Source organism: Panulirus ornatus, chromosome 19 (assembly GCF_036320965.1).
Source record: "Panulirus ornatus isolate Po-2019 chromosome 19, ASM3632096v1, whole genome shotgun sequence".
Taxonomy (NCBI): domain Eukaryota; kingdom Metazoa; phylum Arthropoda; class Malacostraca; order Decapoda; family Palinuridae; genus Panulirus; species Panulirus ornatus.
Window position 1 is genome coordinate 60,239,418 of NC_092242.1, and position 16,954 is coordinate 60,256,371.

The 16,954-nt window shown below is 42.2% G+C and overlaps 2 protein-coding genes across 3 annotated transcripts in view; one reads left to right on the forward strand and one right to left on the reverse strand.

Moving 5' to 3' along the window:
* The window catches only part of Grip71 (WD repeat-containing protein Grip71), a 209,319-nt gene that overhangs the window by 92,712 nt on the left and 99,653 nt on the right, over positions 1-16,954 (reverse strand). The gene's annotated exons all lie outside the window — the stretch shown is intronic.
* Positions 1-16,954, forward strand: part of LOC139755553 (telomerase-binding protein EST1A-like) — a 68,104-nt gene that overhangs the window by 43,807 nt on the left and 7,343 nt on the right. For both annotated transcript variants that reach the window (XM_071674000.1, XM_071673999.1), the window contains 4 exons: positions 960-1,188; positions 7,601-7,771; positions 8,539-8,724; positions 12,225-12,369. In XM_071674000.1, coding sequence (XP_071530101.1) covers positions 960-1,188; positions 7,601-7,771; positions 8,539-8,724; positions 12,225-12,369 — 731 coding nt within the window. The remainder of the gene's footprint in view (positions 1-959; positions 1,189-7,600; positions 7,772-8,538; positions 8,725-12,224; positions 12,370-16,954) is intronic.

The window sequence follows — 16,954 nt, forward strand, 5'->3', positions numbered from 1 at the left end:
CCCTTGTCAGTCCTCTTAGTTAGATTGTGCTCTCAATTACACCTTTTTGCTGGTCTCATTTCTTACATTATCTGTGCACCTCATGTCACATATCATTCTCAAGCATTTAACTAACAGCTCATTTATCCTTTTCCTATCATTTGCATTGCAGGCCCAAGATTCACATCCATACAACACTGCTGGGACTCATACCTTTCTAATGGAAACTGTCCTTTTCCTCCACATGTCATGGACCTTTCTGCCCGCATGTACCCTTTAATGCAGTTTTGAAACACTGTTCTCTTTGAGTCCTCCCCATTTAAACCAAAACAATCTTGTTCCTCCCTGCAGTTGCACAAAATGCATGTTAATATTAGCTTTCATTTTACTCCTGGACTCTGGAGTGTCTTCCTTGGATGTACCTCCAGAGTTGTGTCATCCACAAACAGCAGTTAATTTACCTCCTTGTTCCCCACCCACTCGAAAACCCTAGTATTTATCTCCCTCACCAATCCATCCATGAACAGATCAAACAGCTGTGTTGACAACCCTCATCCTGGACAAACCCTCCTTCACTGGGACCACATGCCTTCCTTTTAGCACACTTGCCTTACTCTCCTGGTAAAGCCTCCTCAGTATTTTGAAACTTCCCCTATACACCATATCTCCATAGCACCTCCTGTAGTCCTATACAGTCAACCTTATGATCCATAAATGCCTTGAATACATATTGGCATACATGATTGGGCGAGACATAAGTATATTGATAAATGCAAGGTCTAATTTTATGGGAAGCAGGATCTCAGCTATATGGGTGTACAGTGTTACATAATGTAGTGAGTGTAATATTCCGATTAGTAGCATGTGATGATACCTCCACTTGTGTGTTTGGTGTGTAAGAATAAGTAATGGTACTTGTGATTGTGCATTTATTATGTAAGCATTAATGATGGTGAACAGAGCATTTCCTCACTCATCAGAAGACATGGTGAAGACACATGGTCGAGTGTGGCTGAGTTGGCCACCATCCTACGAGGTTTTGGCCCTCCAGATGTATCCTTGACGGAAGCACCTGCAGCTGGTGTTATTGAGGTCGGTGGACCGGACCTAGTTCCCCTCCGGCTCACAGAGGACACCTTCCTCAGGGGCTACGAGCCTCTTCTTCCAGCCCATGCTACCGTCACCTATGCTTCCCCCCTGGTGCACACGGTATGGACACCCCACGACCCCTGCTGCACATGGTGTGATGTGGAGACCCCACACTCCTTGGTGACTCTTCTCTTTAGTGGTAACTCCCATTCCTGGTGGTGACCCATTTTCATGTTGATTACCCTCCTCCCTGTTATTAATGACATTCCCTAGTGGTGACCCCTAACTGGTGGTTACCTTTCTCCCCTTTTGTGAACAACCCTCTCTGATGGTGACCTCCCCTCACCTGATGATTTCCTTCCTTCCTGTTAGTGATGACTTTCCCTGTTACGACCCATTCCCTGATGGTTGCCCTCCTCCAGTTAGTGATGGTCCTCCCTGGTGTTGGCTTCCCTTTCTGGTGTTGATGGCTTCTTGTTCCTGTTGATGACTCTCTCCCTGGTGGTGACACCCTCTCAGGTTATGACCCCCTTCCTGATGATAATCCCCTCCCTGTGGTGACCCCCTCCCTGATGTTGACACCCATCCTTGGTGATGACCCCTTCCCTAGTGGTGACTATCCTCTCTGGTGGTGAACACCCATCCCTGGTGATGACCCCTTCCCTAGTGGTGACTATCCTCTCTGGTGGTGAACCCCTTCCCAGTGGTGCCCCCTCCCCCTCTGATGGTGACAACCTTCCTGGTGGTGTCTCTTTCCCTGATAGTGTCCCCCTCCATGGTTGTGACTATCCTTCCTTGTGGTGAGCCCTTCCCAGTTTGGTTTTCCCTCCTTGCTCCCTCATGTTGACACCCTTTTAGCTGATGACCTGTTCCCTAGTTGTGGTCTTCCACCTTGATGATGACCCCCTCCCTGCTGTTGACACCCTCCCTGCCGTTGATCCCATCCCTGGTTGTGACCCCTTCTTCCAGATGGTGACAATCCTCTCAAATGGTGAACCCTTCCCCTGCTGAACCTTCCCCTCCCTGGTTGTGACCGTCCTTCCTTATGGTGATCCCTTCCCTGATGGTGGTCCCCTCTCAGGTAGTGACCCCCCTCTCTGGTGATGACCTCTTCTGATGCTTATGATCTTCCCTGATGATGATCCCCTCCCTGGTGGTTGCCTCCTTCTTTGAGATGATCTCCTATCTGGTGATGTCCTACTCCCTGGTGGTGGTCCCTCTCTCTGATGGTGACCCTTCCCTGATACTGACCTGGTGATGACCTTCTTGCTTGTGGCTCCCCTCCCAGGTGATGACCTCCCTTGTGGTGACCCCCTCCCAGGTGATGACACTCCCAAGTGGTGATGCCCCATTCTGATGATGACACACTCCCTTGTGATGACACCCCTACCTGGTGATGACACATTCCCTAATGGTGATGCACCTCCCTGTTGATGACCTTCTCTCTGATAGTGCTCTCCCTCCTTGGCGATGGTACCCTTCCTGTCGGTGATCATTCCCTATTGATGATCCTTTTCCTGGTGGTGATGACCCACTCTGCTGGTGACATCCCTTTTTGGTGTTTACCACCTTTTTGGTCCTGTCCTCCTCCTAGAGGTTGTGATTCCTTTCCTGTTGGTGATCTCCACCTTTGGTGGTGAGGATCTTCTTTGGTGGTGACTCCCCCTCTCTTTCGGTGATGTTCCTCCCAGGTAATGGCCACCTCCACTTTGATGACGATCCTACCATGTGGTAACCCCTTTCTAGTGATGATCCTCCTCCCTATTGCTGACTCCTCATCCCTTGCATTGACACCCCCTGCCTGATGTTGACATCCCATCCCTAGTGGTGACTCCTTCCCTGGTAATGACCCTCCTCTCTGGCAATAACCTCTCTTCTTGTAGTGACTCCCTCCTTGGTGGTGGTGAACTGCCTTGGAGGTGACCTTCCATCCATGGTGATGATGATGAGCTCCATTGGTGACTCCTCCCTGCTGGTGATGCCTCTCCATAGTGATGACGACCCCCCTCCTCTTGTGGTGGCCCCCTCCCTAGTGAAAACGACCCTCCCGTATGGTAACTCCCTTCCTCAGTGAAAACGATTCTCCAGGTGGAAGCCCCTTCCTCAGTAAAAACGATTCTCTGGGTGGAAGCTCCTTCCCTGGTGTTGACTGCTTCCCTGATGGTGACTCCCTGTCTAGTGGTGACCCCCTCCCTGGTAGTGACCCCCTTCCCTGTCACTGACTGAATGGTGGTGCCTCCCTTCTTGATGGTGACCCCTTCCTTGGTGATGACCCTCTTCCCTGTGTTGATGACTTTCCCTAGTGATGACCCATGTCCTTGGTGATGAAGACATTCCCTGGTGGTGATTTCCCTTCCTGGTGATGACATCTCACCCTGGAGGTGATGATCAGTTGCGATAGTGACTTTTTTCCTTGATGGTGATTGCATTTCATTTTGATGACAACTCTCCCTGGTGGTGATCCTCTTTCTTGGTTATTTCTCTCCGAGTTAGTTACAACCCTCTCTGTTGGTGACAACCCTCCCTAGTGATGACCCTTCCTAATGGTGACAGCCCTCCTTGGTTGTGATGACTTTCCCTCATGACGACCCTGCCACTTGATGACTCCCTGGTGATGACTCTCCCTGGGCACATTGACAACCCTTTTTGATGACAGCCCTTCTTGGTATGTTGTTATTGATGGGTGTGATGGTCACTAAGGATAATGATTTGATGACTGTAATTATTTGCTGATGAACATAATAATTACCATGTAGTACTATTTGTTATGATTCTTATGCATTATCATGATTGCAGGTAAACAGAATATCATAATGTAATGATGCTCGTGTTGTTCTAGTAATGATCATGATGAGCCACATGATCTTGTTGTTCTGGTGAGGATCATGATTAGCATGTTTGTCATATGATTCACATGATCATGTTCTCATGATTGTGTTGTTAAAGTGATGATCATGATATATACACCGCTCATATAAGCCATGTGATCATATTCTGATAATCATGATGAGCAACATGATTGTGTTGTTATGGTGATGATCATGAGCCACACCATAGCGTAGTTATGGTGATGATCATGATTTATACTTTGTTCATATGAGTCATATGATTATATTTTTCTGGTGATGATCATGGTGAGCTGCACAATTGTGTTGTTATGGTGATGACATGATGAACCACTCGATCACACTGTTGCTGAGCATGATTAGCACATTGGTCATATGAGCCTCATGATTATGTTATGGTAATGATCATGATGGATCACGTGATTATGTTATTTGTTATTTTGATGATGATTAGCACATTTGATCATAGGACCTCATTGATCATACTGTTGTTCTGTTGATGATAATGATGGACTGCATTATCATGTATTTTGATGATCATGATTAGCTTATTGAACATATGAACCACATGATATTGTGGTGATGATCATGATGAGTCACTTGATTGTCTTGTTCATATCATGATCATGATGAACCACATGATCTTGTTGTTGTTGTACTGAAGGTCATGTGAACAACACAGTCCTGTTGTTTTGGTGGTTATCATGATTAGCACATTGATCATATGAATGACATGATCATGTTGTTCTGGTGATGATCATGATTAGTTCATTGAGTTCATTGATCATATGAGATGCATGATCATATTCTACTGTTGATGATCATGATGAGCCACATGAACTTGTTATTCTGATGATCATTGCAGTTAGCACTTTGATGATGTGAGCTACATAATCAAGTTTTTAGTGATGATCATGATGAAACACAGGATCATGTTTTTCTGTTGAGGATCATGATTAGTACGACCATATGAACCACATGACTGTGTTGTTCTGGTGGTGATCATGATTGGCCACATGATCATGTTGTTCAGATGATCATGATTAGCTCATTGATCATAAGACAAACATGATAACATCGTTCTGGTGATGATCAGGATAGGGCATATAATCATGTTTTTAGATGATGATCATGATTAGCAAATTGATCGTATGAACCACATAATCATGTTCTAATAATGATCATAATGAGTCCATGATTGTGTTACTCTGGTTATGATCATGATGAACCACACAATGGAGTTCTGGTACTGATAATGATTAGCCTATTGTTCATATAAGACACATGATCATACTGTTTTGATGATAATCATGATTAGCCATGCAATCGTGTTCTGGTGATGATTAATTATTATCTCATCGATCGTATAAGCCACATGATCATGTTGCTTTGGTGTTGATCATGATGAGCCATGCGATTGTGTTCTACTAATGATTATGACTAACCACATGATCATGTTGTTGATGATGATCATGATGAACCTCATGATCGTGTTGTTGGTGATGATCATGATGAACCACTTGATTGTGTTGTTGGTGATGATTATGATGAACCTCATGTTGTTGGTGATGATTATGATGAACCACATGACCATGTTATTCTGATGGTCATCATAATTAGCACATTGATCATATGAGTCTCAAGATTATGTCGTTCAGGTGATGATCATGATGGGCCAAATGATAATGTTGTTCTGATCATCATCATGATCAGCATGTTGATCATATGAGCTACATGATCATGTTCTGGTGATGATCATGATGGGCCAGTGATCATGTTATTTTGATTATCATGATTATCACAGTGATCATATGAGCCACTTTGTTGCTCTAGTGATGATCATAATGAGCCACATGATTTTATTCTACTGATGTTCATGATGAACCACATGATCATGGTGTTCTGGTGTTGATTATGAGTAGCACATTAATGTTAAGAATCACATAGTCATATTGTTCTAGTGATGATCATGATGAACCACACAATTGTTTTCTTCTAATGATGATCTTGATGAACCAAATGATTCAGTTTTTCTATTGATGATCATGGTGAACAGTGCGACCATTGTGTTGTGGTGATGATCATGACTAGCGTTTTGATCGTATGGGCAACCAGATCATGTTATTCTGGTGTTGATCATGAACCACATGATCGTGTGTTCTAGTGATGATCATGAAGGACCATGCGATCACACAGTTGGAGTTCTGGTGATGATCATGATCAACCACATGATTGTGTTGTTCTAGTGATGATGATGATGATGATGATGATGAACCTCACGATCATGTTTTGATGATGATCTTGAAGAATTACTTAATTGTGTTGTTCTGTTGTTGATCATAATGAAATACATGATTGTTTTGTTTGGTGATGATTATGAGGAACCACATGATTCTTTTGTTTTAGTGATGATCGTGATTAGCACGTTGATCATATGAGCCACTTGATTATATTCTAGTGATGATCATGATGAACCAATCGATAATTTGTTATGATCATAATTAGCACGTTGATCATATTTGCCACATTATCACATTTTTGTGATGAATATAATGGACTATAAGATCATGTTATTCTGATGATCATGATTGGCCACAAGATCATGATATTCTGATGATCATCATTGGAACATTACTCATATGAGCCACATGATTATGCTCTTCTGCTGATGATCATGAAGAGACACACAATCATGTTTTTCTATTGAAGATCTTGATTAATACGTTTATCATATGAGCCACATGATCATGGTGTTCTGGTGATGATCATGATGAGCTACATGATTGTGTTGTTTTAGTGATGATCAAGATGAACTACATAGTCTGTTCTAGTCATGATCATGATGAATTACGTGATCATGTTCTGGTAATGACCATGACGAGCCACATTATCGTGTCCTGATGATCATGATTAGCCACAATTTCATGTTGCTCTGTTGATGATCATGATAACCCACAAGATGATTTTCTGATTATCATGAGCCCAGTGATTGTTGATGATCTTGAGGCACATTATCTTCTTGATTTGATGATTGCTATTGAGCACATTTATCAAAAATCACATTATCATGTGCTGTTGATGTTCATGATTAGCATGTTCATCATAATAAGGCACATCTTGATGTTTACCATCTTCACCATCAACCTTATCACTGTAGCAGTATTATTACTGTTATGATGATAATGAACTGTACCATCAGTGTCATCACCATCATGATTTTCTTCATGATCTTATCCTTATCCACCACCACCATCAGGTGGTGCAGAACTTTGTTATCACTGCTAGTATCATCTCACCATCATGCTTGTCATGTGATACAGAACTTTATGACATCATGGTGATGGGCATGAACGTTTTCATCACTACCATCATCGTCCACTATGCTGGTGATGGTAAAGAACAATATCATCAGTACTGTCACCACCATCCTGGTGATGGCTGAACATAGCATTTACATCACTACCATTACCACCACCATGTTGGTGATATTTGAACAGAACGTAAGCATCACCATCATCGTCACAAATATGCTGGTCATGGTGGTGCAGTACATAATCATCACCACCATTATTACCAGTGTGCATGTGTTGGAGGTGCAGAACATTACTATCTCCCCCATCATCGCTATCACAATGGTGATGATGATAGTATATGGAGGTAAGGCTGATGGATGGATAGCACTTCAGGGTCGGGCATGCGACTGGTTGCGGGTGGTGCGGCTACAGACGTGCCTCTGTCAGTTCCTGTGTGGTGTGGAACCACCTGTCCTGCGCCTTCAGAAGACTGACCTAGGCCATATTCTGGTCTCTGTGGTGGCCAACTCTCCCCCTCACACACCCACCACCACCACCACCACGGTGAGTTCTGTTTCTCTCAACAATTACGTAATGTGAATCATTTGGAGTTTTATAATCACATGGCTCTGTGTATTGACCTTTAACATTATTATTATTTCTTTATTATATTTGATCGCCACTTCCCAGGCAGGAAACTGATGAAGACTCATCCACTCATATTCACATATATACATATTTGCACACACACACACACACACACACACACACACACACACACACACACACACTAGGCTTGCCTTCCTTTCTACATCAGTGAGAACAATTTCTGAGAATGCATATAAAGAAGGCAGTGTGCCTCCAATATGACATCTTTAGGTGCAGTGAAGATCATTCATACAGTATGCAGGAAATAAGAGCAAATATTGTCTTGATCAAAGATGTACCTGCATTGCATTACATGTTTCTTTGCATTTTATTCATATTTTTTGATGGAAATTAGGTCAGAATTTTCCCCCAAAACTTATCCCCTCTCTTATCCCGTTGAATCATAAATAGAAATAGGATTCACCTTGGCTCTGCTAAGTTGTGCATTCCAGGGAAGCACATCCAATGTTAACTGGGGACTTCTCCAATCTTAACTAGGACTACATATCTCGCAGTCATGACATAAACAGAGTTGCCATGAGTGACTGCAAAATCTTTGTCTTTGGCTGCTGCCCCTTCTCTCCTGGCTTCGAATATTGTTGCATTAGGACATTTACTGAGAAACATTGTGGTGTTTCATTTGTATCTAGTTCACAGAAAGAAACTCATTACTCTCCCCCCAGCTGTCACTGAGCACATCAGATGTGGAGGTGGAGGACTCCCTTAGTGAAAGTGATGCTTCCGAAATGGAGGATGAGCCAGAAGCAGTGATAGAGGAGGAGGATACACCACTTGCTTCCACTGTTAGATTGCTCACCCAGAGGAAGAAAGTTCTGGAGAGGAAGCAAAGACAACAGCGTAAGTTGCAGGTGAGTTGGTTTTACTCACAATCAGGTAAGACGTTTAAGTGACTATATGATGGATATAACTTGGCTAATGCACTGCTGTAATATATTTGTAGCAGTTATTCCAATCACTTTGGCTACTTATCCCTATTTATTCCTGAAAAGCAACTAGAGTCAGGTAGTCTGTTCGTTAGATGTAAAGGTAAGTGAGGTCACCAGAGGTAGAACCTGCAAGATTAGTGACTTGAGTGTAGTATATAGCATTCAATGTAATGAATGCCAGAAAAGGTGCTTTGTAGAATCTTCTGGTACATATTGAGAAGATTACTATAACATAGGACAGATGTTAGACTACATAGATTATCAAATGCTCTGGTACAGCATACTGATGAAAGCAATCATCTTCCAAACTGGGAGAATGCTAGTGTTGTTCAATAAGGAGTCAGCAAAGCCTTGAGGAAATTTTTAGAGGCCATGCTCATTGTAAAGGAAGAATCAACCACTGGAAGAGCAGTGTTTGTCAACTGGTCTAGGACAGCAGCAGAGGTAGCCAAAAGAGACTGTAGTTCCAGAAGAGGGAGGAGCCAATGAGTTTGACCTGACATGACTTAGATCAGTTGAGTTTATATAAGCATGTTGTCTTTTTAATTCTGTCATTTCCCTGATCAAGCCTGTTGTCAAAATGGAATAAAATTCAAGTTCCAGGACAGTGTTTCCATTCACCTCCTCTCCAATCTGCGTTTGTCAAGATGGGCTTAGACAAGGTTGTACAGAGGAGGGTGGATGTGTTGGAAATGAAATGTTTGAGGACAGTGTGTGATGTGAAGTGGTTTGATCAGGTAAGTAATATAAGAGTACAAGAGATATGTGAGTTTGGTAAAGTGTGTGGAAGAAGAAAGTTAAGAGTAAATGTGAATAAGAGCAAGGTTATTAGGTACAGTAGGGGTGAGGGTCAAGTCAATTGGGAGGTGAGTTTGAATGGAGAAAAACTGGAGGAAGTGAAGTGTTTTAGATATCTGGGAGTGGATCTGTCAGCGGATGGAACCATGGAAGCGGAAGTGGATCATAGGGTGGGGGAGGGGGCGAAAATTTTGGGAGCCTTGAAAAATGTGTGGAAGTCGAGAACATTATCTCGGAAAGCAAAAATGGGTATGTTTGAAGGAATAGTGGTACCAACAATGTTGTATGGTTGCGAGGCGTGGGCTATGGATAGAGATGTGCGCAGGAGGATGGATGTGCTGGAAATGAGATGTTTGAGGAAAATGTGTGGTGTGAGGTGGTTTGATCGAGTAAGTAACGTAAGGGTAAGAGAGATGTGTGGAAATAAAAAGAGCGTGGTTGAGAGAGCAGAAGAGGGTGTTTTGAAATGGTTTGGGCACATGGAGAGAATGAGTGAGGAAAGATTGACCAAGAGGATATATGTGTCGGAGGTGGAGGGAACGAGGAGAAGAGGGAGACCAAATTGGAGGTGGAAAGATGGAGTGAAAAAGATTTTGTGTGATCGGGGCCTGAACATGCAGGAGGGTGAAAGGAGGGCAAGGAATAGAGTGAATTGGAGCGATGTGGTATACAGGGGTTGACGTGCTGTCAGTGGATTGAATCAAGGCATGTGAAGCGTCTGGGGTAAACCATGGAAAGCTGTGTAGGTATGTATATTTGCGTGTGTGGACGTGTGTATGTACATGTGTATGGGGGGGGGGGTTGGGCCATTTCTTTCGTCTGTTTCCTTGCGCTACCTCGCAAACGCGGGAGACAGCGACAAAGTATAAAAAAAAAAAAAAAAAAAAAAAAAAAAAAAGAGATATGTTGTAATAAAAAGAGTTTGGTTGAGAGATCAGAAGTGGTTGTGCTGAAATAGTTTGGACATGGAGAAAATTAATGAGGAAAGGTTGACAAAGAGGATTTATGTGTCAGAAGTGGAGGAATAAGGAAAATGGGGAGGCCAAATTGGAGATGGAAACATGGAGTGAAGAAGATTTTAAGTGATTGGGGCCTGAGCATGCAGGAGAGTGAAAGGCCTGCATAGGATAGAGTGAATGAGAACAATATGGTATACTGGGGTTGACGTGCTGTCATTGGACTGAAATAGGGCATGTGAAGTGTCTGAGGTAAACCATGGAAAGGTCTGTCAGGCCTGATGCTTCCTCGCTGATGTGGAAACCGCTATTAGGTGTGAAAAGAAAATTCATTGGAAGACACTGTACAGTAAAGTGAGATGTGTGAAGGGTTTAGGGACTACTGTGATTACAGAAAGAGACATGCATTGTAAAAATGGAATCTAAGAAAGAAGAGAATAGCATAGTAAAGAAAAGGGAAACTTGGAAAAAATAATAGCATGTTAAATGATGATATTTAGGGAAGGTGTAAGTGAAGAAACTAGAAAAGTTTTCAAAGTTTTTTGGTGGTGAAGAGAGCCGTATGGTTAGGGCACCTGAACTTCCTTGAGTAATTATACGCATATAATATTGCTTTGTTGATATTATATTCTTTATTGAATTTATTCTAGAAGAACATACCTGTGCTCTAGCTCGTCTCTTTTACTGTTGCTCCATTTGCCAACAGTACCAGTAAAAGTTTTGTATGAAATCTAGATACCTTTTGATAATTTGTTCTTGATGGAAAGAATACTGCTATTATAGTTATGAATCATGAGTAGACTTAACAGACTTAACCACTATTAGGGCTTGGTGTATATTTCCAATTGTTAATACTATAGTTTTTGATACAAAATGCTCATGTTAAAATTCTCATTGTCTGTATGTATTGTGAAACTATGTAATGTGCGTGTTAGGCAGCACCTGTAAATCCCTATACTATATGATGAGGTTCTATAGTGTGTGTAATTACTATTTGTACTGGATGGGTAGAGTTCTGCACTCATGGGACCCCATTTCTGGAACTTTTTCTACCAGCATACACCTTTTTAAACCTCTATATGCTGTCTACATTCACTGTCTCATTACTCAGTTTATTCCATTCATCCACTACTCATGTTCCTACCTACTACTACTGCCTGATGCTCCTGTTTAATGTTCTTATCTACTACTTCTATCTGTTGCTCCAGCCATTTTGTTAAAAGGCAGAACTAGTGCATAGCATTCACCAAAGAAAGATCTAGGAGTTAGGAAGAATGAGCTGTGTGAGTTAAGTGTTGTCATGTGTTATGTGTGACAAGGAGAAATTGTATGTTTGTGAACAGAATGCCAGCAGTCCACATGATTCAGAAAGAAAAGACTGGGTCAGAGGAGTGCAGTTTGACATTCCACTGAAGTGCTGGCTAACACCATAGCCATCATGTACCCTCCTTATACCTAGGCAAGTAGTGCAGGTAATATGCCTCCCTGATCAGTGACTGCCTACCTACTACAACCTACTGGTGGTTGGCTCCTATAAGTATGTGTACCACATCATGAATCAGTGTGGAGTGCTGCTTCTGTAAGTTTTGCCAGGCTGGAGTTTGATTGAGCAATCCTGCTTGTGTGATGTGACATTTGAAGCAGATGCATTGTTTTATGTTTTGGCAGAGCATCTTAGAGGGTTCTGTTACTCTGGAGATGGAGGTGCGGCCACGCTACCTGGTGCCTGACACCAACTGTTTCATCGAGCACCTGGAGGTGGTGCAGGCCCTTGTCAACAGTGCCCCATACACTGTCATGGTACCTCTGGTGGGTGAGTACTACCAGCATTAAGAGAGGTGCTGCTGTTAGAACCAGTGGTCATGCTGGTTTACCTTCATACATAGATGGCTCAGATATGGTGTAAATGCACTTACTTTTTGCTCATGATACATTTTCATTCCATTTTGGCTGTAGTTTTATTACATATTTGACCACAGTCATTGTTATTATAGTTATATTCAAGCACACTTATTCCTCAATGTGTAGAAGGATTCTGTTTAAAAACTTTCTACAGGTCATTTTTTTGGAAATTGATCCGTAGTCTTCCTTTGACTGAAATTCTTTTACATGACGTAAACCGGTATAATCTTATTATTTTTTACCGTTCTAATGTCTTCAGATGAACACAAAAATACTTCGATAGTGGTAGAGGAAATAAAAAAAAGTTGTAGATACCAGTACAGCAAAGTGGAGGGTGAGGAGTGACATAATAACAAAATGATGACTTAGTATGATTGTGTACACTAAGGACATGACCACTTTTGTATCATGATATATTACAATACTTTAAGCAAATTGTTCTTAACCTCTTGGCTGCATCTTTGGGACTTAAGTTATAAAACAAGTTATTCCTTCTCATCAACAAATACGACTATAGTCCACAGCTATAAAAAAGTTTGTACATCCTGTGCTGTTCACCGACCCTTCCTCAACTACAGAATGATCCCAGGGTCTCATGCAGGGGTGTCTGAAACTTTTCTCATAAGCAATGACTCAGTCCCCTGATGGCTGTAATCCATTTAGCGATTCATTTATGTTTTACTTTGTTTTCATGATTATTTAAGTACTTCAACCCCGGTATACCACATTGCTCCAATTCACTCTATTCCTTGCCCTCCTTTCACCCTCCTGCATGTTCAGGCCCCGATCACACAAAATCTTTTTCACTCCATCTTTCCACCTCCAATTTGGTCTCCCTCTTCTCCTCGTTCCCTCCACCTCCGACACATATATCCTCTTGGTCAATCTTTCCTCACTCATTCTCTCCATGTGCCCAAACCATTTCAAAACACCCTCTTTTGCTCTCTCAACCACGCTCTTTTTATTTCCACACATCTCTCTTACCCTTACGTTACTTACTCGATCAAACCACCTCACACCACACATTGTCCTCAAACATCTCATTTCCAGCACATCCATCCTCCTGCGCACCACTCTATCCATAGCCCACGCCTCGCAACCATACAACATTGTTGGAACCACTATTCCTTCAAACATACCCATTTTTGCTTTCTGAGATAATGTTCTCGACTTCCACACATTCTTCAAGGCTCCCAGAATTTTCGCCCCCTCCCCCATCCTATGATCCACTTCTGCTTCCATGGTTCCATCCGCTGCCAGATCCACTCCCAGATATCTAAAACACTTTACTTCCTCCCGTTTTTCTCCATTCAAACTCACCTCCCAGTTGACTTGACCCTCAACCCTACTGTACCTAATAACCTTGCTCTTATTCACTAGGAAAAGACAACAAAGGCCACATTCGTTCACACTCAGTCTCTAGCTGCCATGTAATAATGCACCGAAACCACAGCTCCCTTTCCACATCCAGGCCCCACAGAACTTTCCGTGGTTTACCCCAGATGCTTCACATGCCCTGGTTCAATCCATTGACAGCACGTCGACCCTGGTATACCACATCGTTCCAATTCACTCTATTCCTTGCACGCCTTGCACCCTCCTGCATGTTCAGGCCCTGATCACTCAAAATCTTTTTCACTCCATCTTTCCACCTCCAATTTGGTCTCCCACTTCTCGTTCCCTCCTCACTCATTCTCTCCATTTGACCAAACCATTTCAAAACACCCTCTTCTTCTCTCTCAACCACACTCTTTCTATATATATATAAATATATAGTGTTAATGGGTAGGCCTTGAATAGGGCCTCAGCTACTTGTGCCATCTCAACTAACATAAAAAGAAAATCCTTAAACTGTGACGTCCCTTGCAGAAGGACCACTTGACAGGCTTTGATGTGCCTTCTTAAGCCTCACTTCATGTTGAATTGCACACCTCCTTCATATGAGGAGTAATAGTTCTCGCCCTCATTTGAATTCTCAGTTGATGTATGGCTCCATCTCGTATCTGTAGATGTAGCTAGAACCCAAGTAACATAGCTAAAAAAATCTCTCCTCACAGTCATTCATAGAGCTTCAAAGAAAGTGAAAATATATCATCAAAGTGGAATTTATATGTGGACTTTTAGTCAATTTTATGATAAAGAAAATGATCCATGAAATAACTACCCTGAAGAAGACTGCCATGCAAGATACAATGGATACTAATAAACTGCTGCTGTACAGTTCCTGGTAGTGGGCAGAACCTGGGTTCTTTTGTGCATGTGATAAAAATTTATTTCAAAATGGATCTTAGATATATATAAACACATCAGTTTTTTTTTCTAAAGAAAAGGAAATTCGTACAATCCCTACGGTTGCTGATGGCTGTGGACAACATGACTAGAAATGTTGATAAGGATACACTAACACAGTCTTTGGGCGTGTTTGTATGAATGATGTAGTGATTAAAAAATGATGCTTCAAGAGTGATTAACCACCTTCACTCTGATTGTTATGACAAGCAGGGACATTATATGAGGCATATTCTTATATATTCTTAAGAAAAAGTTTCTTTAAGTTTGGTGCAGTATTCCATTTAACCAGAAAGTATATTACATTTAACTAGAAAGTATTTTCTAAATTAAACAATATAAGACTCAACCTGGTAACACATTGATTATGTATTGAATGTGACTTTTTGGCAAGACTGAATACTCGCCTTCAACAGGTTCAGTTAACTACCATTGCAGAACTCCACTTATTGCTTCAGAGCACCACAGCTATTGAGGCACTGAATATATCACAAATGTTATGGAGCATGGTCCTACAAATGTCCGGCTCTCTGAATTAGGTCAGGAATTACCACCAGCAGGAACTGTTGTTGTTTTTGCTCCTACCACCTAAATGCCCCATAGTTATCTTTGCTTGTTTGTCTGTCTGCTATATTATCATCAGGACTGGTATTACTCTCTGTGTTATCTTGCCAGCACCAGGAGCTAAGTTTTACCATTGCCCTCGACATGACATCTTCACCGCCAATATACCTCCATGCCCACTGTTGGATGGATGCCTCTAACCTTGAGCCTAAATCTTCAGAAGAAATTATGATGGGAAATCCTAAATAGCCAAGGTTCAGCAACCCATAATAGGCTACAACTTGTGGCATATCTTGACCTCCTTGTAGGCTCAAGGAACAACAGGGTTTAGTACTTCACAGACACCTCTGTGACACCTACTCCACCCCACATTCTACAACACATTCACTGACACTGTAATGAAATTGATTATTACCAAATGAGCACTAAACTCATTTACCATTAGATACATCATCACCCACTACATCAACACCAATGGACTTTATGCATTTGCCAAACCTCATTGTCTACCTCCTAAACGTCCGAAGGACACTAGTCCAAAATTCAGAATGCTGGAGCTGGAAATCACTCGTGCCTCAGAAATATGCTGGACATATCCCCTGCATACATTGCCAAAGTTTGCATCTGGTGAGTAGCATCTTTGTGACAATTACCTCATCCTAAACACCTCATCATAAATAGACTGCTATCCTTTTCCCCACTTGCAAGACTTTCCCTTTAGTCTCCAAATTTGTCCTAGTGCCGACTGGATTTCGGAATGATGTCCAGGTGTTCCAATGCTGTATTGACCAAGCACTTCATAGCATCTCTAGCTTCTGTGCTTAAATGTATGACTTCTCGTGGCCACCTGTGACAAGGAACAACTCTTGCAATACATTCATCAACTCTTTGCACGGCAACAAGAATGTGGAGTTCAGGTTGACCCGGTAAAGTGTGTGTTTGGCCTCTTATTGCTTACTTTCCTTGGTCACCTCATGTCTGAAGAGGGCTTCTCTTCCCTGTGGTTTTCTTCTCCCTGGAAGAGAAGATGGATGAGTTTCATGGTATCACAAGCTTCAACCATCATTTTGATCTGCTTTGTACTGTCATCTGCCACCCTTTCCACAAGCTTCTTAGGGGCATCTTGATGAACTCTTTCTTCATCCTCAAGTAAAACCAGGAAGTAAAATCAGGAAGCAAAGAATGATATCATTTTATCTTGGATCGCTCGACACCTCTCACTAAGTCATCAATTTTTATTCTTGGCTCTGGGCTAATGATTGCATGTGACACCCCTTGACTTGGTTTTCTTGCCATCTTGTTCCTAAACCACACCAAAGAGAAATCTTCAGTTCCCTCCACTTCCTTGCCTATCCAGACATCCAGCATTACAGTGCCTCATCAAGCGAGTTGGTCAGCTGTGGTCAGTACAGATATCCAGTGCTGGGCCCACCTGTCTCTGATGTCAGCATTCCAAGACCCACATGGCACCCAGACTCTACTTTAGTGGTTTTCTTTTCCTTCTAGCAAGTTTGATGTGGTGCACTTGAACTTTGTTGGACCTCCTCCTCTGCTGTGTGATAACTGCTACACATAACCTGTCTGGACTGTTTCTTCAGTTGGCTCAAAACTATTCAAATATCAGATACGTCTCCTGAGTCCAC